The 24,736-nt window shown below is 39.5% G+C and overlaps 2 protein-coding genes across 5 annotated transcripts in view; both read right to left on the bottom strand.

Moving 5' to 3' along the window:
* Positions 1-1,079: 1,079 nt before the first annotated feature.
* On the bottom strand, positions 1,080-8,124 carry SPATA4 (spermatogenesis associated 4). Its single transcript, XM_047772285.1, has 6 exons — positions 7,838-8,124; positions 6,869-6,998; positions 6,368-6,486; positions 5,769-5,989; positions 3,942-4,055; positions 1,080-1,355 (listed from the first exon to the last, which is right to left on the bottom strand). Exons 1-6 carry the CDS (start codon positions 8,053-8,055, stop codon positions 1,225-1,227), a joined length of 933 nt encoding a protein of 310 aa, XP_047628241.1. The 5' UTR covers positions 8,056-8,124; the 3' UTR covers positions 1,080-1,224.
* Positions 8,125-14,572: 6,448 nt separating this feature from the next.
* The window catches only part of ASB5 (ankyrin repeat and SOCS box containing 5), a 56,002-nt gene continuing 45,838 nt past the window's right edge, over positions 14,573-24,736 (bottom strand). For all 4 annotated transcript variants that reach the window (XM_047772286.1, XM_047772287.1, XM_047772289.1 and 1 more), the window contains 6 exons: positions 23,934-24,013; positions 20,902-21,009; positions 19,525-19,675; positions 19,229-19,363; positions 16,204-16,395; positions 14,573-14,954 (listed from right to left, as the gene is read on the bottom strand). In XM_047772286.1, the coding sequence (XP_047628242.1) occupies positions 14,827-14,954; positions 16,204-16,395; positions 19,229-19,363; positions 19,525-19,675; positions 20,902-21,009; positions 23,934-24,013 (794 nt within the window). In that variant the 3' untranslated portion in view covers positions 14,573-14,826. The remainder of the gene's footprint in view (positions 14,955-16,203; positions 16,396-19,228; positions 19,364-19,524; positions 19,676-20,901; positions 21,010-23,933; positions 24,014-24,736) is intronic.

The following is a 24,736-nucleotide window of genomic DNA, read 5'->3' on the forward strand; positions in this document are numbered from 1 at the left end:
CCCTACTTCCTTCATTTCCTTAGTCACTGTGAATGAAACTTCCAGACTGCCCCACGTTTTCACAGCTCTCCATGATAACCACAGGAGTCTTGGGAACTTACCATAGTCAGGCCATGAATGATCAGCTTTTTCAGGATATTGAACACAGGGTCAAGAGAATAGAGAAACATTATTTTACCCAAATCTAATCTTTTTCTCTGGATGTTTCCCCAGCTGAGCTTTGGAAGAATTGTTTCTAAAACTCTTTCCTAGTGAACTATATTTCATAGCTTAAAAAATATTCTCATGATTTTCTAAACACACTCCCAAGAAGTAACCTATTTCATCAGGGCTCTCTTTAATTTCTTTTACTAAATATTATCTATCCAGACATGTAAGATTAAACAAGAAAGTCTCTGGAGGTAGAAATTCTAATAAAACTGTCTATGCCTTCAAAAATGCAGAAAAATGAATAGAGTTTAGATGGAAATTGACAAGAATATCATGGGACTCAACCTTAATAATGCTATCTTAGAAGTCAAATGACACTATTAATGAGGTATCATAAAAACATGACAAAATGGCCAAGAAAATATGAAATATAATCAGCCTTTCATGATATCAGGCTGCTTTTGCTTCCCTTAAATAAAAATATGGGGCATGGCAGCAACCAGTAGGAATTTTTTTAATCTAACTAAATGGATTGCTAAACTCTACAATGAAATTCCAAGTAAAGCATGATTCTTTTCCCCCACAACTCAGTATCAACAGAACAGATACCTTTGTTTTTTTTAAATGCCTTAAGTAAAGCTAGTTATAGAAGTGGACAAGACTTTCTCTGGGGCACAGTATAATAGTAATTGTCACTCAGAATAAATTGTTCTTTACGAATATAACACACAAATAGATAATAGGCAAACTAGTAGTGCAGCTCTTTTCATTTCTAGGGAGGACAACATAATACAAGGTAGATTCACCATTCCTACAAAATTTATGAGAAAGAATTCTTGTCATGGTGACTTATGTTTAACTTTAAATGATTATTTTTTGCACATTCTATACTAATTAAACCGAGTTTGTGTTTTCAATAGTACCTGGCACAGGTGTTGAATAAATGGTTGTTGAATCAAATTAAAAAGTACATTCTTCAGCCCAACTAATGAAAGACACCACTTTAATTAGTATTGAAATCTATCCAAGACTAGGTGATTGTACCCCTTTAGAGGATGGCAAGAGGTGGTGGCGTCAGTTCTCCAAAGCTTTTCCTGGTTCTTTTTTCACGTTTCTCATAGGTTTTACAGAGTCAAAACAATGTTTCCCAGCTTGCTTCACATGAATTTCTTTCAGTGGACTGTCCCCATGACCTGCATTGGGCGGAGTATTTACATAGACAAGATTAAAATCCATTTGTGGTTAGGAAATAAGTGCACAACCCTCCATGCTTCTAACATATCAGACATTCACAGGATGACTGGCCACAGGCTGAACACAGGTTTGTCTAAAGCCTGGTAAACAAAATATTGAGAGCCTGAATTATCAGCGTCGGAAATAAAAGACCTGAATGCCACCGACCTCCAAAAGTTGTCAGCACAGCCTAAAAATACCCAGGGCTTATTTTGGTGCATCTGATACTGAATATGCCTCAACTATTTTTAGATGTTGCTTCAGAAAGCAGCTGAGGCAACAGGGCCATAATTTTCATAGCATTTAGATTTGGCAAATATACATAACTTGTAATTCAGTTTCTAGAATTCTGCCCTGAGACTTTCAAGCTGGCTACTCACACTCTCTAGGTCACTCAGTCCTAGTATGAGGGGCCACTGGTAACCAAGAAATCTCTATTCCATCGGCCCATTATTTAGCTAGATGCTAGATTTAGATAAAACAAGAGAGGAATTTAAGTGTTTTAAAAAAGGCAAGGTAACAGTCAATCTTAAAATTAGCTTTCACCCCTTGCCCCCACCCTGTGATTTCAGTGCAGTCTTAGGTGCTATGGCCTCTCCTCCTCCTGATAACCTGTTCTGTTAGCTACCTTCAACTCATCACTCTGCTCTTCTCAGAAACAACCAGATCAGAATCCCTTTAGTAAATGTGGGGGAAATGACTGAAAGCTTAGCAAAATGGCTCTCATCTATGTAACCACCAAAGTCAGACCCACATCCTTTAACAGTATCTAGGACAGGCCTGAGAGAAGAAAAACAATAAAAGCGAGTGTGTTCCTTCCTATCCTGACCTGCCCTGTCCAGTCAGGACCCCCATCAGCTCATCAGCCGTTTTGAAATGGAGAGGAAAAGCCCTTGGATGAGAAAGGGAATCATGAGAGAGAGCACTGAGAGGATTACTAGGGGCAGGAGTCATTTATAGCAGTTCCTGTGTAATTAAAAATGTAAAAGCAAGATTCCATTCTACTGTTTTTTTGTGGGTTGTTTTTTTTTTTTTTTTCCCTAAAAACTCTGTGCAAGCCTTGACAATTTTCTGAAAAGATAACAGAAATAGGAATACCCCATAGCAGCTCAGATATCAGTAGGCACCTGGCATCTCTTTTTCTACATGGCACCTTCCATCCATTTGTTACATGGGCAGGAGGCATTGCTGTGGCTCAGAGCACATTTAAGCCTTTCCTTGCAGATCCCAGAGAAGGTGGTTCTGTCCTTTCCCATCCCTGGTCAAGTCCCTTCAGTCCTGAGGGGAAAAAGGCTGGCTGGTGAACCCAGAGGGTCCCCTCAGTCTCCTCCCTGGGCCTCTCGGCCCCTCAGAGCCCCTGGGCCCATGGCCCAGCCCACTGGAATGTCTACTGCAAATACCCCTGATGGAAGGAGAGTGAGGCAGGGGAGGCAGAAGATGACTTCCCAGAAGTGAAACTGTGGACGTTTTTCCCCCATTGGACCACTGAAATTCACTTCTGGTGGATTCTGTGGTGCTGAGTTCACTGCCTCAGGCATTTGATGAGTTAAAGGGGTGTGGGGTTTTTGTTTGGGGTTTTGTTGTTTTTTTTCTGGTTGTTATTTGTTTGTTTGTTTATTTTGTCTTTTCAGGGCCTCACCCACAGCATATGGAAGTTCCCAGGCTACAGGTCAAATTGGAGCTATAGCTGCTGTCTATACCACAGCCACAGCAATGCAGAGCCCTGCATTGTGAGCCAGGCAGTCCCTGTGTTGTAACTCAGAAGCAGCCTTAGACAAGGCACAAGAGGGACTGCCAGGCTGTGTCCCCATACAACTGCATTTATCAGCATGGGAATTTGAAGTTCATTTGATTTTCATGTGTCAGGAAGTAACTTTTTCTTTTGATGTATGTTTTCAACCATTTAAAAATGTAAAAACCACTCTTAACTCGCATGCTCTACAGAAAAAGTCAGGCAGAGACAGATTTCAGCCTGTGTTTGGCTATAGTTCACTAGGGTTTAAAGGCTTTTTGAATTAACAGTATTTAAACTTGTGGCTTTTTGTCATTCAGGTGATTGGGAAGTCTTGGTAGGCAGATTGTCTAAATCTGCCTTCGGACTGATTCATCATCCAGCTGCTGGAGAACTGAGTTTTGAGCTCTGCCAACAAGCTTCCCCTGTTTCAGACTCACTTTTTTAAGGAGAAATTGAAATGGATCCTTTAAGAGTAGGCAGTCAGGGACACCTGTATAATCAGAAAAGTTTATTCTTTATCACCTTTCTTTACTTGGCTAGCAAGACTATTCCTTTCCAAATATTTAATATTAGGTAAAAAAATTTGAAAAAGTATTCTTAGTAATTGCGGATTGATTGCTATTCTCAAGCTCTGTTCTCCCATAACATTGATATAACCAGTAAAGTTTTATGCCATCTATCAAAAAACACAACACACCAACTTACTACGTCATTCTAGACAAAGCCCAGAACAACATTCTAACTATTTTGAAAAATTTAAGTGAACAAAGGAACACCAAAAAATCAATTTTAACGAGTAAAAAACTTAAAAAAATCTTACGAGAATCAGGAACAACTCTTTCCCTTGAAATGACTGCCTTGTATTTGCACCCAGAGGCTTGAGCTGGACGGTGACCAAGAGTTAATTCTCCCACTGTTGGTTTGACCTCAAACCATTCTATAAAATATAAACACAAAATTGTTCCTTAAAAATTCATTATGGCCCTTGTCAAAATAAGATACCACAAATTTAAATTAAGCAAATTTAGACATCTGCTGGATCACATTCCTAAGGGTGGTGTGAAGATGCAGGTTAGTAACCCTCTCCACCAATGGGTCACCTCTCTGATGTGCAAAATAGTTGCTTTAAAAATGTTACTTTAGGGGTTCCCACTAAGGTGCAGTAGGTTAAGAATCTGACTGCAGTGGCTCAGATCACTGTGGAGGCATAGGTTCTACCCCTAGCCCCACCCAGTGGTTAAAGAACCGGGCTGGGTCTGGGATTCAACCCTTGGCCCAGAAACTTCCATATGCCTTGGATATGGCCATAGGAAAAAAGTTACTTTAAAAACAATACCCTTATCTTCCTATTAGGTTTGGGGTAAGCTTTTAATCAATAATGTGTACAGAAAAATGAACAAATCATATGTTTACAGTTTGATGAATTTCTGGAGTGAATACAAACCTGGGGTGCCATTACCCAGATCCAGAAATAGTACACTACTAGCACCCCAAACTGCCTCCTGTCTCTCCTATTCAGTCCCCTAAAAAGAAAACTGCCTTCTATCATCATAGGTTAGCTTTACATATTTATATATTTCATATAAATAAAAGCATACAGTATTTTATTTCACAAACATTTTTATACTATACAAATAGTGACAAAATTATTCCATGTTTCTCATATTTCTTACCAAACACAGCACTTAGGCATCAGTTTCTCTGTGCTTCTGAAAGTCACTTACTTCTCTTGCAGCTCACTCTCACTGAGGCTCGAAGACATGTCTAAGGTTATTTCTATTCATAAGCCATAGCCAGTGGTATTTATGCTAAATACCACTCTGGGCAGTAACATTCCCAGAACTGCAATTATCACAATTAATTACTTTGGCTGCTTAAAATCAGAACACTCAAAAATCAATGCCGGTAATAACATAATTCTATTCAAGAATCTGAAGGGTTAAGGGGTCCATGACTAAAGAGAAACTGTGTTCCAAAGAAGACAACAGAGCAGTGTTAGCTTTGCACTAAGGTGGACTTTTAACCTGAAGATTAAACAAATATAATTTGTTTGTGTTTCATTCTAGAAATTCCAACAAGAACCAATGAACAGAAGTAATAGATTAAATGTAAGCAAACATCAGGTATAAAAAAATAATGATACCTGGTTTGTGGTTTTAAAAATAATAACTTGACAAAACTAAAATGGTGAACAATGAAAGAACTTAAGTGGGGTAGAGGGCTGGCAAGGAGTGCTCATTGTCCTAGTGTTTAAAGTACTTACGGTTTGAGGAAGAGAGTAAAGATATTAATTTTAGACTAAGAAAAATATGCGTGTTAAAATTTCTAGGGTAGCACTTTTTAGAGTTGAAATTTATAATTTTCCAAATAAGTAGAGGAGATTAGTCTTTGGACACAGTAAGTTATGACTGAATTAATAACAATAAATGTCACAGTAAATGAAATTACAACAGTCCATGCAACAAGGAATAGTGGCAGGCTTTTCCTTCATCTGTGTTCAAGAATAGCCTCGCTGGAGTTCCCACTGTGGCAAAATGGGATCCACAGCTTCTCTGGAGCAATGGGACACAGGTTCGATCCCTGGCCTGGCACAGTGAGTTAAGGATCTGGCTTGGAAGTACTCAGTTCGTTATTTCCAAGGATAACTTACGTGGATTCAGTTTTCTGCTCAATTTTCTTTGCAACATTTGTAAAAGGAAGAGGAACTCTACTTTAAGTTCATTGGTGAGCTTGTTGGGGTTGCCTATTAATTCTGATAACCTAATGTTATCTTTAATAGACTTTGAAGCTGTCGACCTAGGAACCAGGGGCAATTTCATCTGGTAACTGTAGTCTGTGAAATTCACGAGGTCATCCTGGATACTTTTAATTCTGGACACAAAAAAATAAAATAAAATATTGTTTACAAGTCACATTTTAGCAATAAGATTTCTTTCTTTCTTTCTTTTTTTTTTTTGGCCACACGCATGGCATATGGAAGTTCCCAGGCTAGGGGTCAAATCGGAGCTGTAGTGGCTGGCCTACACCACAGCCACAGCAACTCAGGATCTGAGCCATGTCTGTGACTGACACCACAGCTCATGACCCTTAACCCACTGAGTAAGGTTAGGGATCAAACCTGTGCCCTCATGGATACAGTCAGATTAGTTTCTGCTGAGCCATGATGGGAACTCCCGTTTTAGCAATAAGATTTCTACTGTCAAAACTTTAATATTAAATTGTATTACTAGAAAATTCCAAATAACTCACTCTCGATGTGTTAACAAGGTGTACACCTCCTGTATCAGTATTTCAGGTACTCCAGCTTTACAATGAATAGTTCCGTGGATTAGTTCTTTAGGTAATTTAAAATTTTTTCTTGCCAGGAACTTTAATAGTAGAAAAAAAATATTTTCACCAAAAAAATTCTATAAATATCTCTAATTACTTTGAATTCACTTTCACCCCCTGTTTGTCCTCCATTTATATTTTGAGGTTTAACAAGTTAATTATTAAATGATATTATTACTCAGCAAGAAAATCAACCATGGTCTCCCTCTCCGACTTGAAATGAGTATACTGTTTCATAGGTGACACATAGATTACAGTTTAATAACCTTTTTAATACAAGGAAATAAATGCCACCTAGCAGCTTTGGGTAACTAGCACCCAGCCACTAACACACATTTCAAGAAATCTAAGACCTCAGGAATACACCTCTTCAAATACAAACTTCTCCAAAGTTAAAAGCATCGATAACTGCTAATTTACCTTTTCCAACTGTGCCCAGTTATCCAACTTGACTTTTAAAGAAGTTCCATTTTGAAAGGATGACAACTTAAGGTCCCAGGGGTAATGTATAGAGAATATTTCTGCGATCAAGAAGCCATTGGAAAAATCCCTGATCCATATCAATAAGGAAATGAAATAAAATGTAGTTACATATATAGTTTGTATTATTTTGTAATCAATTCACACCCATATAATATTCAATACTGACGACAAGATAATTATAAAAGTAGAGTCTGTTGCATCCTTGCTTTGAGGAGGTCTTGCTATGGGGTAGTGATTAAGATTAGACACACACCAAAGGCCATGGTGTTCTTTTTATGAACCCAAACTATTAATTCATACTGAATTTTCATTTTAACAAGGCCCCCAGGTGATACCTAAGCACTGAACATTTCAAGCGTGTTTTTCTTAAGGAGTGCCTAAATCAGTAAAACCAGAGAGAGCCCTTGCCTGCAAAATGAAAGTCATCACCTTTATTTTTAGGGAATTCAATTTGCATTCCCAGTGCAAGTATTAACTGCCAGTTATGCTCAGAGAGGCTTCAGTTATAAGGAGCAACTTTTTCAATCCCCGATAACCTTCAAACCAGATGCTATGGCTAATAAAAGGTGAACGGATCCCCGCTAGTATTAATGTCCAGTGTCCCTGAAAAAGAGCCTAGGTTATTTTATTTGGGGGTTGTCACCAACGCATTCTATATTAGCTGAGTCTAAAACGGAATGATAGAATTGATTGAATAAATGAAGTGCTTCACCCTTTTGCAGATCAGCTCCCTAAGGGGGCGACTGTGTGAGTGTGCTTGTGCGTGTGACAAGTGGAGGAGTAGAGCGGGCAAGGCAATCCCAGGAAAGCCCCTGCGTTACTGCGGGGTGGGCAGCGCAGACCAGGAGACTGCTCTGCTCCGGCGGATGCGCCCGCCAGGCGGCCAGGGCCCGACCGTTCCAGCACCTGCTGATGTTCCTAGGGAAGAAGCTGAGATCCAGGCCCTGGAGCCAGCGCAGAACCGACGGAGACATGCGGGAGCTCTTCGGTGGTTGTGGATAGACCAGCCACTTCTTAGGCCTCTCTCGGATGGGAGCTGCTGGACCTGGCGCAAGTGACGGTGACTTGGGTAAGGCAGCAGCCGGCAGCTTCAAAAGCCTTTCTCTCCGGCTGGTGGCAGCCATGTCGCTTTCTGGGTTTCTATGGCAGCATCGGGGGCGGGGCCTTGGTGGGGCGGGGTCTGGTGTTGGCGGGGCCTCGGCGCAGGCGCCCTGGGCCTCATGCGTACTCCACTTCACTACCCGACGCTCTTGGTTGGGGACGCACATCCCTGGCCCTACTGCGCGAGGACGTGGGTCCGGGGAGCTTCGACATGGCCCGAGCTTTCAATCTCAGTTTTAATTGGCCTGAAGCGTAACCAATTTAGAGCTACCCACCCTCACCCCGCCTTCCCTTAGAAATTGACATTTTGAATATTGTGGTTTCTGCTCAGCTGAAGGCTTGTTGCAGTCAAGCATTTCGAGGAAGTTGTGAGAACGTTTCAGAGGACAAAGACAATTTGTTTGGAAATTGGAAAAGATAGGGCTTTTGTTCCAAAATGCCAATGTAAAAAAAAAATCTTCAAAAATAAAATGAATAAATGCTTTATGTCTACACAATGTAATTTACCAATTTCCTTAATTATTACATTATATTCATAAAAGTTACATGGTATTTGAAAACAACTTGTAAATTAGATTTTCACACTTCACAAAGATGCCTCAGGATGCATGATGTCATTCATTAGACAAATATTTTGAGTCCCTACTATGTGCCAGGCCCTAATCTAGTCACTTGGGATTCATCAGTGAACAACACAGGGAAAAAAAGATTGCAGAGCAAGCATAGATAATTATAAACTAAATATTTACACAGCAAAGTTGTTAAAATCTTTTAAAAACTTTTACAGCAGAAAAGTCGATATGTAGATAATATGTGTAAGTAATATGAAGATATGTTACTATGCAAGATGAAATATGGGATAGATATATAAAGAGTAGAGCTGTATATTGTTGAATGCTTATTCGTACACATGTTTATTAATAAAGTAAACCAATGTGAGTGAGTCTGTATTAGAAAGAAAGACAAAAATGAAGCTGTACAGTGTTTTTTCTTTGTCCAGTGTAGTTTTCATTTGTTGAATGGACTTATTTTGAGGAATTACTGTCCTCTGCTTTGCTGTGTATAAGATCTTCACTATTCAATACCTAGCTACTAGCCCCATGTAGCTATTCAGTTTTAAATTAAATAAATTTAAATAAAATGAAGAAGAGTAACACTGGCTACATTCAACAGCTCAATAGTTGGGTGGGGCTGTTGGCTACCACATTGTACATCACAGAGACTGCACTATCTTTGCAGGAAGTTCTTTTAGGCAGCTGTACCCTAGATTATTTATAGAAGGTACAGAGATATATAAGTATCTGAAAAGATCATGTACTCTGAAAAGCTCTGCCATGGTAAAAAATATATTGGTATCAGGAAGGAAGCAAATGATTTGGCCTGAGAGAGCATAGGAGTCCTCAGAGGAGGTGACCTTTGATGTGTATCTTGTAAAGCAGTATTTTGAATGGGATAAGACACAGGCTTTGGACCACAAGCTTTACTTTTTATTATTTATGTGATTTGGGGCAAGTTATTTTACCATTTTTTATTTGTAAAAGATGGAAATAAATAGGAAATACTTTACAGGGTTGAGATGAGGATTAAGTTGACAAGTTAAATGAGTGAAGAGCCTGGAACAGTGTGTGCACATAATAAACACTCAGTACATATGAGTGATGCTTCTAAGACAATTGTGGAACTCTATGGAATGAAGAGCGGAAGGAAGGAATGGTTACACACAGAGTGACTTATGCGAGCAGAAGCAGACAATATGATCTATGATATAAGAGTTTTTTTGGTTTGGGGTTTTTTTTGTTGTTGGATTTTTGTTTTGTTTTATTTTGTTTTGTTTTGCTTGGCCATGCCTGCAGCATGCAGAAGTTCCTCAGCCAGGAATCAAACCTGAGCCACAGAAGTGACAAAGCCAGATCCTTAACCACTATGCCACCAGGGAACTCCTATGGTATGAGAGTATTTTTTTTTAATGAATTTTAGGAAATAACAAATAACTGATTAGGGTTAGAGAGACTGTTCATGATTTGAGCTAACCCAAGATTTAGGTGGTAAATGGCTGGAGAGGTAGGTTAGGAACACAGATTGAGGCTTGACTGAAAACAGTCTTGATAAGGAGCTAGAATTTTTATTGTAGCAAATATGCCAATTGCTAAGCAAATAGATCTCTGTTTCATATACATTCATACAGGTTCTGCCCCCTGGAGTTGGAACTTAGTCTGATTTCTCCTTTGCTGAGTTTTATCAAATTTGGCCAATGGGGGCAACTGGAGAGTGAGACTAGGAGGCCAGATGAAGGGAGAAGGACTGTTCAGATCAATGTCCCCAGGCCAGTGGCAGTTGGTGCCAGAGTCCAACTTTTTTTTTTCATTCCTGGAGCAATTTTCATCATTCTCTCTCAGAAGTTTCAGCGACCACTGAGAAGGGCTGGCACTCAGAACTCCAAGGCCCCGTTTTAATCTAGGACCCACCCACCCACCCCTTTTGTGAGGGACTCAAGAATCAGTACCCGCTGTGCCAGCGCCCCTTCGAAAGTCAGTCTGTAGGACTTTTCCTCCAAGCTCCAGCTTCTGAGAACTCCAGATCTCCAGCACTCAGGGGTCTCTCTCTTTTCATCCTGTGTTCTTGTTTTAGTCTTTTAACTCTTCAGCATCTGTATAACCGTCTCCTTCTATTAAATTCTGGTTGAATGCATGACATTACTTCTGATTTCTGGCTGAACAATACATGGCTTCTTACCTGTAATGAAGTCTCCCTTTACCACTAGCTCATCCACACTTTCCTGAGGCAGCTGCGGGACTTGGTACAGCCAGATCAGCAATGTCAGGGAGAAAGTAGACCAGCCGGATGTTTTTGTGGGAGGTCAAGACACACAGAAGCCTCTGCTGACCTCCTGGCAGAGAGCTAGAAAATTGATTTGACCTACAGCAAGATGATGAGCGTGCGCTGCTGGTCCTGCTAGATAAAAGCAAGAAGCTTTTGATGGTTCTTGTATATATTTTTACAGACGGTAAAAGTACTTTGCAGATCGATAGCAGCAGAACAATTGTTAGGGCTAGTGGCAGTGTGTGCCAGTCAAGATACCTCAAAGGGAAAAGGAGCTGGAGCTGAAGGTACCTCCTGGCTGAGTTGACAATAACTCACAGTCATCCTCTAAAACCCACCAACTTCTGCTTAAGCCAAATAGCCATCCAAGCCAATAATTGTTGTTGATCTATCCAAAATGTCAGTTTTTTCCACATGGGGGAAGGGACAGACTGGAAATACTGCCTTGGGCACATAAATGACATGTGGACAGATGGTATCACTAGTTCCTTTGTCCACAGCATACCTCCCCCTCTCAAAAAAACCCAAACTTTTTCTTTCTTTCTTTTTGGGGCCACACCTGTGGCATATGGAAATTCCCAGGCTAGGGGTCGAATCAGAGCTATAGCCACTAGCCTACGCCATAGCCACAGAAATGTGGGATCCAAGTTGTGTCTGCAATGTACACCACAACAGCTCACAGCAGCACTGGATCCTTAACCTGTTGAGCAAGGCCAGGGATCAAACCTGAGTCCTCATGGATACGAGATGGGTTTGTTACCGCTGAGCCACAGTGGGAACTTCCAAAACTTTTCTTTTTTAAAAGCCAGATTTAGGTTGCTAAACCTGTCTCTTTCTGGGTTCGAAAAAATGTATCTTTTGCCCTTTAGTCTAGTTCGGGATGCTGACACCATGAGCTCCTAACCTCCCTGAGGGCCCAGCCTCACCCAATGTTCTCTCGTGATGCTGAGCAGCAGACGAAGCTCCTGGGCCACCCCCCAATTACATAGGGAAACAATTGATACACTTACAACCCTTTCTGGACTCATACAAGTGTTCTGCTTTTCACTTTTAGTACAGTATTCAATAAATTACATGAGATAGTCAATTCTACCATAACATAGGCTTTGTGTTAGATGATTTCAGCCAACTGTAGATTAATGTATGTGTTCTGAGCACATTTAAGGTGGGCCAAGCTGAGCTACGATGTTCTATAGGGTAGGTGCATCAAGTGCCTTTTCAATTTATATTTTCCCATTGGTCGATCAGGAGGTACCCCCAGCCCAAGTATAGGAATAGCTGCAGTCTTTTTTTTTTTTCTTTGTCTTTGTCTTCGTGCAATTTTGTCCTTGGACCTTCATATACATGTATAAAAAGACTTTGATTAGAAGAGCTTCAAGGTATTATTTTCAGTCTGCACTACTCTACTCTTATTCCCCATGATACAGTGATTTGAAAGCCAGTAGTAAAGAAAACTAGGGCAATTAAATCAAATTCTCTATTACCTTCCATTATAAAATCAATACTGGGAATTCCTGCTAGGTGGCATAGGTTGCAACTGCGGCTCAGTCTATGGCCCAGAAACTTCTACATGCCATGTGTATGGCCAAAAAAGGGGGGAAAAAATCAAATACTAATAGGAGAAAGTGTTTTATTCCAGGGATAAACATCACACTTTAATATATTAACAAACATATGATATATCTAAATATGAACAATTCTTTGATAAGACAATCATACTGAAGCTAAGATAAAAGGCATCAGCATACAAAAATTTCCAAGTGTCAATTTTTCTTAATATTTGATATATACTCCTCTTATTGTTATTCCTCTTATACTCTTATGATGACCTCTAGTGCAGGGAAAATGCTCATAGAAAATTGTTTTACTAAAAAGCAGTTTTAACACATAGTTATATTTAGTAGGGTTATTCTATAATAAAAAATTTTAATGCACATTTTTCTGAGTATTGCACAAATTTGCTAGACGGAAATATTTAGAAAACAGACTCATTTAAAAATCTCTAGCAACAAAGAAGACATTATTTAAACAAACATGCTACAGCTTTATTTCTACTTTCCAAAATCTAAACATATGAAAATGCAATCTTTGTAACTCTGAGGTTACAAACAATAATAGCTTATTTCCCATGGGTCTCTGAAGTCAGCTGAGAACTAAGAAAAAAGGAAAATAGGCCCCTGGCTTGTCAAAATAGTGGTCAAAATATTTTATCAAGATTTGATACATTCATAAAACTCATCAAAATATTTTCTTCTAGGAGTTCCTGCTGTGGTGCAATGGGATTGGCAGCATCTCTGGAGTGCTGGGACACAGGTTCGATCTCCAGCCTGGCATAGTAGGTTAAGGATACAGCATTGCCACACCTGCAGCATAGGTACCAACTGAGGCAACTGAAGCCAGCTAGGATATGATCCCTGGCCTGAATTCCATGTGCCACAGGGCAGCCAAAATAAATAAATAAATAATAAATAACGTGAGCCAAAAAAGAAAATATTTTTACCTTACAATGTTGTAAATATCTTGATTTTCTGATTCCTAAATCCATAAAATATTCGAATCTAACCTAAATTACAAAGAAGGCACATGTTTTGTTTTTTCATTTTTGTGTTACATGCACTCAAGTATAGTTAAGCAGAAGAGAATTAACCCCTGCAGAGGACACCTCTATACAAATATTTTCTTGTGTACAGCTCTCTCTGGTATACTGGTAGTGTCGAACACTTGCTTTGCGTAAAAACATCAGAAACGCTGTGATGAGGGTTTACAGAGAGAGTAAAGTTCCTAAGGTTTCTACATTTGTTAAGTGGTACCCCCTTTTCCTTGAAAATCCCATAAGTTAAGGCATCTTTTGTTTGTTTCTTTTAGGGCCACACCTGCAGCATATGGAGATTCCCAGGTTAGGGGACAAACCGGAGCTACAGCTGCCAGCGTACACCACAGCAAAGACAGATCTGATTCATGTTTGCAACCTTGACTGCAATATGGCAATGCTGGGTCCTTAACCCACCCAGTGAGGCCAGGGATCGAACTCACATCCTCCCAGAGACAACATCAGAACCTTAACCTGCTGAGCCACAACAGGAACTCCAAGGTGCTATTTTATCTTCCATTTTCTACAGCCTTGGACTTCCCTGATCCCTGGAGTGTGACTGGAGCCTTTTTATCAACTATATGTGAAGTTCGTTTTCCTCAACCCAGGTATCACCAGCTAGTGGCAGTTTCTGAAGTGGAGGGAGCCTGGAGTGACACATGGAAAAGCACAGAAGGGAGACCTTGAGAAGAAGGGGGTCTTGAAACAGCTTGAGAAGGTGTGTAATGTTCCAGACTTCTCAGGGTGAGGGTGGTAGTGGTGTCCTACAAGTTTCTGAAATAGGTCCACTTACTTAAGATGGTGAAGTGACCAGTGGGGTCACTTTAGGGAAGCTCTGTCTTTTCTTTATGGAATTTATCATTATAATGACAGGTACACCTTCAACATGGTGGGTTCCCTGAATGAGAGTCAACTTTATTTCTAAAAGGAAATGACCTTCTCTTTCCTACACCATACTTATATTTTATACTAATATCAAAATACAGAGATAATTACAGTCACCAAAATTTAGAAGTTAACATGCTATTTGAAGAACACAGACCTTTAAAAATATATGAATACTTTTGGTAAGGGTTCACATTTTTCGGTTTCATTCTTTAAAAAACGGACAATTCCTCATTTTTTTTCTAAATCAACAAAGGGATATATGGGAATCGCTAATAATATATAGATATTTTAAACATACAGTAGTCCACAAACAGTAAAAATGCATAAAATAAAAGTACATACTAGTACACTTTAACTAAAATTGCTACTTCACTTCTTCCCTGCATGTTCTCATATCTCATGACCCTACCTTTAGCATATTTTAATATGAAATATACACTATGCGGATGAAATAGAAATGCTTAATTTTCAATTTTTTTTGGATTATTTTACTGCCTTATCGGTACTGTAAGAAATTCTGCAATAATGTTGGCAGCTGGAGCTGTGGGATAAGGTGTAATCTTGCTCTTCCTATGTAGTTTCTGATACAGAGTCGGCAAAGCTGGCACAGAGAGCTTGGGGTGGCTGCAAAAGACGTGAAAGTATTTGTTAATTAAAATCAAAATGGAGTTTTCCCTGTTGTAGGATACGTGAAATCAAACCACACAAAAAGGACAGTGTTGGAGTTCTCGCTGTGGCATAGTGGGATCAGCAGTGTCTTTGCAGCACCAGAACCAGGTCCATGACCAGCATAGTGGGTTAAAGGATCCAGTGTTGCCGCAACTATGGCTCAGATCTGATCACTGGCCCAGGAACTCCATATGCCACAGGGAAGCCAAAAAAAAAAAAAAAAAAGACAGTGCTTTGCACTAGAATAGGCAGCATGACTCTTATCCTAGGGAAATTTATATATAAGCGTCTGTATTGCTTTTATTAATGACTTTATTATAATTGAGATATATTCCATTCCTGTTCTTTAAAATATTATTTTTTATTGATTTATTTTATTTTCCTTTTCCTTTTAATGGCTGCACTTATGGCATATGGAAGTTCCTAAGCTAGGGATCATATCAGAACTGCAGCTGCTGGCCTACGCCACATCCATGGCAACTCCAGATCCGAGCTGCATCTGTGACCTACACTGTAGCTTGAAGCAACATCAGGTCCTTAACCCACTGAATGAGGCCAGGGATCAAACTTGCATCCTCACGAATACTACATCATGTTTTTAACCCGCTAAGCCACAATTGGAATTCCTCTTTAAAATATGATAATCTTTGGGCTTATGAAATTATTGCTGCAAGTAAAGCCTCAAAAACAAATTCTGCTTTTTGAGGGAGATATAAATCAAAAGCCCCAAGAAGTGTTATGCACTAAAAGAGGCCTTAAAAATATATTTGTCTCAAATTAGGTTTACTATTTAATCCAAAGCAAATTTTACTATAGTGTCTAGATAAGGCTTTAGAATCTGTTTTAGAAAAAAACATTTCATGATTACATTTCTGTAATATGTTATAGATGATGCATGCCCTTATAAATTGGGACATGTTTCCCCATATTTATTAAAAAATATTAAACAGAATTACATGTTATTTATTGTCAGTAAAAATATAATTAACTTAACCAAAGGAATAGGGAATTAAGGCAAGATGAAAAAAGCATGATTGTGATATTTTCTTTATAGATGGAACCTAAGTTAAAAAATTATCTTCCTTCAAAAAATATTCCCAATGCTATGCCATTATTATTTTACATACCAATAAAGTCTTTAAATTTCACCTACTTCAGGCAAAAAAATAAAGTTTTTTTAAATGCCCACTTGTATTTTTCTTACCTTCATGTTGAAGCAATAATCTTTCCACCAAACTGCTAGAGGTTGCCACATCTATGGGTCTCAGAAGCTCTGTGTTTTTGGCATTGATATCTGCTCCAAATTCCAGCAGTAAGTTAACAATTTCTGGACAGGACTGTTGAGCAGCAGCATGTAATGGGGTATCCCAGTATTTGCCTTTTTGTACGTCAGCACCTATGTGGAAATAAGGCGTGAAGAGAATTTGAGAGTCGAGTCACTGACCTCAGCAAGGAAAGGCAGGCCTGTCAGCCACAAAGAGGACCACAACTCTTTCTGTAATGGGTTATCTCTTTATAAATAATATATATAAACACTGCATATTTCATACATATGGTTCATCCATACATATGCTTATATAAATCTTGGAACATGGTACATCTGGATGGAGACTGTACACTTTTGTTAGAGTCTCTAATATTTTTCTCTATGCTTGAAAGATCTCATAATGAAAAAATACATTAAAACATTTTAGAGGGGAGAGAGTGGGATGGACTGGGATTTTGGGGTTAGGGGATGACATTAAGAATGGATAAGCAATGAGGTCCTACTACAGCACAGGGAACTATTTCCAGCCTCTTGGGATAGATCAATGATGGATGATAATATAAGAAAAAGAAAGTATATATATGTATGGCTTGGTCACTCTGCTGTACAGCAGAAATGGACACAACACTGTAAATAACTATTCTTTAATAAAAATTACATAAAGGAGTTCCTGTTGTGGTGCAGCAGAAATGAATCAGACTGGGAACCATGAGGTTGCAGGTTTGATCCCTGGCCTCGCTCAGTGGGTTGGGGATCCAGCGTTGCTGTGAGCTGTGGTGTAGGTCGCAGATTCTGCTCGGATCCTAGGTTTCTGTGGCTGTGGTGTAGGCTGGAGGCTACAGCTCCAATTAAACCCCTAGCCTGGGAACCTCTGTATGCCACAGGTGTGCCCTAAAAAGTCAAAAGACAGAAGACAAAAACAAACAAACAAAACTACATAAAAAACCATTTTCAACAGTTCCCAAAGTAATCACAAAATGTATTAATAAGTGCACAATGAGGTGGACTCATAAGCATTTTCATCACAATGGATCATTCTTAGGATTATTCATGAGTGTGTTGTTCTCATTCCTTTCATTTATTTTAAGGCAATAGAGCTCTTTGGTTTTTTTGGACAACTCATGAATTGAGATACTTGAGCTCTTTAGGTAAAGTGTATATAGATTTTCCTCTTCTTACTCATGTAGTTTGTTTGTTTGTGTATTGCTTTTTAGGGCCTCACCTGCGGTACATGGAAATTCCCAGGCTAGGGGTTGAATCAGAGCTACAGCTGCCGGCCTAAGCTACAGCAACAGCCACAGCAATGCCATATCCAAGCTGAATCTGCAATCTACATCACAGCTCATGCCACTCGGGATCTTTAACCCAACCAGTGAGGCCAGGGATTGAACCTGCATCCTCATGAATACTAGTGAGGTTCATAACCTGCTGAGCCACAACGGGAACTCCCCCACTCATGTAGTTTAATTCAATAAATATATAAAGGCCCTGAGCCCCTTAAATGGAAAGGCAAATTATATTTCTGCGTGCAAAAAGTTTTTAAAAATTCTTATATTAAAAAGAAAAACTTACATGTTAAATTACCTATTATGTAGTTATTTTATCCCAGGGCAGGCCCCTGGCACTTGGTGGTCATCTGATGCATGTGCAATGAATACATACTGTTTAATATTATAAAGAATAAGAATCCTATTTTCCAATACATAAATAGTTACAACACCAAGAAATGTCTATTAATAAAAATCCATTAAGTCCTTTTCAACTCCGCTTTCTGATACCTCAGTAAAACTAACAGTGTTTATAAGAAGCAGTCCATTTTAAGAGTCCCTTTATGGCCCTCCTGCTGCTTACAAGTTTCCATAAATGTAATTGTCTTCAATATTTTAAATCAAATATAAAACATTCAGTGGAAAAATTACTTTCCATAACAAGATCTCCATAGAGAAAGCATAAAACTCTATTGGTTGTATCAACGTTGTGGGAGAACAGAGCCTGAGAATAACAATCAATCCATAATTACTAAGAATACTTTTTCAAATTTTTTTTACCCAATATAAAATATTTGGAAAGGAATAATATTGCTAGCCAAGGAAAGAAAGGTGATAAAGAATAAACTCTTCCAATTATACAAATTTATGGGAGAACACAGCCAGGAAATAACAATCTGTCAGCTGTTATTAGCAGAACTCACATGTAAGACTCTTACTAGATGTAATGGGGGAAAAGAGTCGATGCAGACACTGCTTGAAGTTTATCACTGAGCCAAGATGATGTGAGTTACGCATAAAGGGATTACTAAAAATACATGTCAGTATCAGAGGCCAAATGAGTGGCATTCACAATAAAAAGCATAGAAATCCACTTACTCCTTTCATGTATATTTTAAGCAACTACCACATGAGAAGCACTGTGCTGGAGAAAAGATGAGGGGAAAAAAGACATAATCCATATCCTAGAAGGGCTCCTGGTTCTCTAGTGGGAGACACTATGGTCTCAAAAGATGAGGAGAGTTTCTCAGGGGCAGAAGCAAAACCTTGAGGAACTGGCTTGTTTCAAGTGGGTGAAAGGCAGGCAGGTCAGAGATTATAAAGTCTGGGAAATTCTTATGGTGTGAAAAAGATATAACTGCTTATATCTTTAGCGGTTATAACTTCATCTCAGCAGTTAAAATCCCTAAAGTTTCTTTTGATGGGTTTGTTCACAGAGATATGTGGCACCATTATATCCAACCTTGAGGGTTTTGATTTTATAATCTTTGATAAGTAGGGCTTTTGGAGTTTTGAGGTGAAGTGGAGTTACCATAAATGAGGTCCTTTTTATGCTTTTTTTTAAAGTTATATGTGAGAAAGCTTAGAATAAGAACATGAGATATAATTTTTAAAGAGGCTTATTTAGAGAAATAAATATGGAGCTGAAAAATGTGTGTGCACGGATAGAATGGAAGATGTTTAGAGGAAATTACCAGCGTAAAGAAGCTTCCGGATGCAATGGAACTGCTGGGACATACAAGCCACATACAGAGGAGTTCCCAGATGAGGAATGTCTTGGTCAACGTCTATGCCCCAGGATATCAGTATTTCTAGACACTCGTGGTGACCTGCCAATACAAAGGGAGGTGAGTTTGTGTTTCCTTAATACTCATCCTCCCCCACCCCCAGGACCTTCCCTTAGGCTTCCCCTTCCCTGTTATTCACTATAATCAGGTCCTGCCTAATGCTGAAGGAACTCTCCCCTTGTCACTTGTCCTGTCATGGGTACCTTTGCTGGCGGCCTCATGTGTAGGAGAAGGAAGACAGGACTCCAGTTGGGGTTTGGCGCCGTATTCTAGAAGCAGTTCTGTGCAGCTTCTGCTGCCTCGTGAGCATGCATTGAATAATGGGGTCACGCCGTCTATGGTGATTGCATTTACCTAAACCAAACCAGAGCGCTGAGAATGAGAGTCACAGAATCACACATCGTTCACCATGAGGCATTAAAAAGTTACAGGATCTGCAGACAGATCATTGGGTTGGCCCATAAATATATATATACATATATTTATGCCATTAATTATTAAAAAAAATTTTATTAGACTTCCCGTCATGGCGCAACGGAAATGAATCTGACTAGGAACCATGAGGTTGCGGGTTCTATCCCTGGTCTTGCTCAGTGGGTTAAAGATCCAGCATTACTGTGAGCTGTGGTGTAGGTTGCAGACGCGACTCGGATCCTGCATTGCTGTGGCTGTGGCACAGGCCAGCAGCAGTAGCTCAGATTCAACCCCTAGCCTGGGAACTTCCATATGCTGTGGGTGCGGCCCTAAAAAGCAAAAAAAAAATTATTAAATGTAGTTGATTTACAATTTCTGTCAATTTCTGCTGTATAGCATAGTAACCCAGTCACACACACACACACACACACACACACACACATATACATATATTTATATATTTTTTTCCTCATATTATCTTCCATCATCTTCTATCCCAAAAGATTGGATAGTGTTCCCTGTGCTATAAAGCAGGCCCTCACTGCTTATACAAAGTATACTTAGCTCACACATCAGTAAGCAAAACTAGAAAACTTCAAGGGATAAATAGAAATCAGATGCAGTAGATAATCCACAGGAGTGGGCAGGCAACGAGTGAAGATCATGAAAAAAAAAAAACAAAAACCTAAGAGTCAAGAATCAGATACACAGAAACAAATTCAACGATTAGAGATATCACAATTAGAAAGGAAACGGTATAAACATAATAGTGATGGCAGCTGTGATGAAGCCATTTTGCTGGTGGCAGTTTGAAAAGAAATTCTATTTATTACTGAGAATTTATCTAAAAAAGTAATCCAAAAGATGAAAACATTAAAATATTACAGGCATAAAGATCTTCATCTATTGCCATTTAGAATCAGGACATCAGGAAAAAGCCTGAAGAATACTCCGTATTATGCAGCTTGCTACCTATTTTGAATTTAGGGTTTTTTTTTTTGGCAATAATTGGAAATCCTTCTTGGAGTTCTATGGAGGGATTTGAGAGCTTTATTTTTGTTTTCTTATTTTTGAAAGCTACTAAGAAGGCAAGAGAAGCAAAATGAGAATTTGGCTTGATTCTCTTAGTCAATGTAGAGTGGTTCACACTTTTCAAAGGTACTTACGTTAGCTCCAGCTTGCAGAAGCGTTCTGGCACAGGCCACGTGATCTCCAAGGCAGGCTTCATGTAATGGGGTGACATGGTCTATGGTTACTGCATTGACATTATAACCCTAAATGTGACATAATTTTGAAACGTGAGCAGAAAGTCATTAAATTCTCTCTATAATTGTCATTAGGGAGTAATATAAAAGATCAGAGAATCTCAAGCAAATCAGGTTTAAGTTGAGCAAGAACAGCCAGTTGCCAGCCCCACTGTTGTAACACCATCATATCTATACCCGATACTGTCTCAAGTAGTCTATCCAACAGATCTCTTTAAATTCTGCCTTCTTAACTTTGTTTTTTTGGTCTTTATGAATTGTTTTGGTTGCTATTGTTGTTACTTTGTCTTCTGTTTTTTAGAACTAAAGTCTGTTTTTAGGCTGGATCACTTGTTTTGATTGAGGATATGAAATTACAAGTCAGCCCAGACTGGGGAAAAATACTCTACATTGTAATAAGCTTCTTTGTGAATTTTATTTTATTTTATTTTATTTTTTTTGCGAGGGCTGCACCAGCGGCATATGGAAGTTCTCAGGCTAGGGGTCACATTGGAGTTACAGCTGCCAGCCTACACCACAGCTCATGGCAAAGCCAGATCCTTTAACCCCCTGAGCAAGGCCAGGGATCGAACCCACATCCTCATGGATACTAGTCGGGTTAGTCACCATTGAGCCACAACGGGAACTCCCTGCTTTGTGAATTTCTGTCACTAAATAGGTATGACTAGGAGTCCCGGTGGCCTAGCAGTTAAGGATTGGGGGTTGTCACTGCTGTGGCTCAGATTCAATCCAATGTCTGAGAACTTCTGTGTGTTGAAGGCATGACCTGCCCCCTGCAAAACATAGGTATGACTATGTAAGGGAATAAAATTTTTTTCTACTCTTCTAGATTCTTTGCCTGGTCTAATAATCAAATTGACATGAGACTGATTAACAGAATACAATCAAGTTTAATTTCATACATGTGGCGGCCCCATAGGTATAGGACCTGAGAAGCTGACTGAAGAAGGCCGTTTATATACTATTACAGACAAATAATTACTTGTGAAGATTTGACAAAACAAAGGGTTGGGGACTTGGAGTAGCAAATTAATGAAAGTAAAGTTTGTTAACAGTTTCCTCGGTCCCGAATTCCCCATCTCTGGTGATGATAAGCATGCCCACCATTCCCTCCCCCTGCCCAGTACAAGGAGGACACTTTCCCACTGGAGATCTGCTTCCTGTTTCAGGAGGGTGAAGGAGGGCAGGGTGTTCTTTTTTATACTAGTTATTTCTCAAGCAACTTTAATTCAAAATAATCAATACGGCACGTTTGGGGAAAGCCTGCTCTGAGCCCCATCAACTAGGCGACATGCTAATAGTTAAGAGCTCTGATTATGGAGCTAGAACTGGGTTTGAAACTCCGTAATGCGGTAACTATTTTAATTTGGACAACTACTCGAATGCGTAAATTTTAGGGTTATCATGAGGGTTAAATGAGGTGATGATGATTACAATGCCCAGCATATAGAAAATGTTTTATTTTATTTTATTATTCAATCAATAGTAAGTAAACACTTTAAACATTTTATTCCAATTAAACTAATGATATCAGACTGAAATCATTAAATGTGGCAGGATATGAGAGTGTTTGCCTTCTTGCTATTTTTGGTAAGTCATGGTCTTTTGACAGTCATGCCAAGCACGATAATAGGAAGATTTTTGTGGCAAATTCCATAGCATATCTCTATGGTCTGCAATACCAGAATGGACGAGAAGAATCTTAAAATGAAGAAAGTAATCACTCCAAATCTTTGTCACTGGCAAATGGCAATTTTTTTAAATATATAATGATTTTTAATTTTTATTCCGTTATAGTTGGTCGAATGGCAATTTTTAATATCCCTTAAATTGTCCTTTCAGAGGTTTCAAACTGTCTAGCCCACAACCAGACTTAACTCCCAGTGGCTGCCCCTAGAGTGACCAGTGACAGAAGCCTCTGAGAAGGTCAGGATCCTGTCTCCCAAGTGCTCAGGGCAGCCTCTGACTCCTCTCACCTGGCCTGTCTAGGACATGGGCCGCATGATGAGAAATAGCCTCAGATGACGCTCCAAGAACTGCCTGACCCTTACAGGGAGATTACCCTTTAGAAGTTAGTGATGTTTTTGCAGTTTTCATTTTATTTTTCATTGAATGGTGAGCAAACAACATGGTCCCATGGTGATCACAGAACCAGAAGATCCCCCAAGTGTCTTGTCCTACATCCCCACATCACATCCTCACATCCCAGGAGAGAAAAAGGTCCCCTGAGTCCCAGACAGGGACTTAGAGTGGGCAACAACCCTTCCTTCCTGGAATCATCAAAGAAAACTTGTCTCCCTGAGGCTGGGAAGCACCTGGCTGGACCTCTGGATCTGGGTGTGCATTTAAATCACGGTGGCCACGCCAGAGTCCTTTCTACTCCAGTAAGGAATCTGTGTTTTTCATTTTTCCTCTGGTGAGTCTGACGAGCAGACAAGTATAGAAATGATTGCTCTGTGGTTTTTGTAGGCAAGTCCCCATAACATAAGGCAGATTACCATCATGTAGAAAAGACTGTTTAGGCATCTGGTCCTAATGCCTCTTCTTGGATATTTTGTGACTGAACTAAGCCTACAATTAGTTGCACACATTGTACTAAGTTACATAGTTAAAATGCATAATGAACAATATATGTGTCCCATTACTTCTTGCTTAAATGGGTCTATTAGGGAACAAATATACTGTATGAGAAATTTCAAATACTAAGACATAAGACCATGATGAAATATTTAAAAAGAATTTCAAAGATAAATGAGAAACTGTGGACTTAACTGATTAATATGAGTTAAAATAAAAAGACTAGTAAAATTATTTAAGACAAATATTAAGACTAGTGAAAATTTATTATTATTTTTGATTTGATTACCTTTGATCATGAATGTTCTATGTTCATGGGACCGGGGGCATATTTTCAACTATATATTATATTTTACCTGTGATAATAATGTTCTCAAAGCAAGAAGACGACCTTGACTTGCCGCTTCATGGAGTGGTGATCGATCTGCCCAGGAACCTGCCAGAAAAGAAAGAAAACAAAAAAATCTGTGAGTCAGAGTAAACCCTGACTCAATTAATCAATTCAGTCAACTCCTGGGAAATAGACACTATTCAGGTATACTGTTCAGCAAGGTAACCAAGACACTTCACCATATCCCAGGAAATTTGATGCATATCCCAAGGGTCCAGATTGGCAGTTTTCAGATCCAGAGGGAAAGTGCCTATTCTGGAATTAGCCTGTCGCAGACCCACTGCACCTTCTGAATTGTTCTCCAAAGAAGAGGAGGATTAAAGTCACTATATCTGCCCAAAAAACCCCTCCTTGGTTTCATGGTCTTTCAGGGAGACCCCAGAAAACCCTTTTTTTACACCATGAGCAGAAATATCAGCTGGACCACTCATCTCTCCGCCCCTGAAACCTACTCCCCCTGCTCTCTGAATCCCAGTTGCCCCATCCAGAGGTGTGAGGGGGCTTCAACTGTTCCTAGGATCTGAGCCCCACTTTTGTCTGAAACATGGGACAAACAGGGTGGGTTCTAGAAAGGGGGGTGTCACAAGTTGGGAGGGGAAGGCTCTCAGCTGTGTCTGAAATGGCTTGGTCACTGATTCTCCCCCTTCCAGTGGTCAGGGATGGAGCTCCCCAACCCCGTGCCCTGGTGGATAAAGCACTGACCTGTCACATCCCCAATGTCCCCCTCTTTTGCACCCCTTGAATTAGAAAAACCAGTGCCCTCCCACA

This window comes from Phacochoerus africanus, chromosome 3 (assembly GCF_016906955.1).
Source record: "Phacochoerus africanus isolate WHEZ1 chromosome 3, ROS_Pafr_v1, whole genome shotgun sequence".
NCBI classification, from domain to species: domain Eukaryota; kingdom Metazoa; phylum Chordata; class Mammalia; order Artiodactyla; family Suidae; genus Phacochoerus; species Phacochoerus africanus.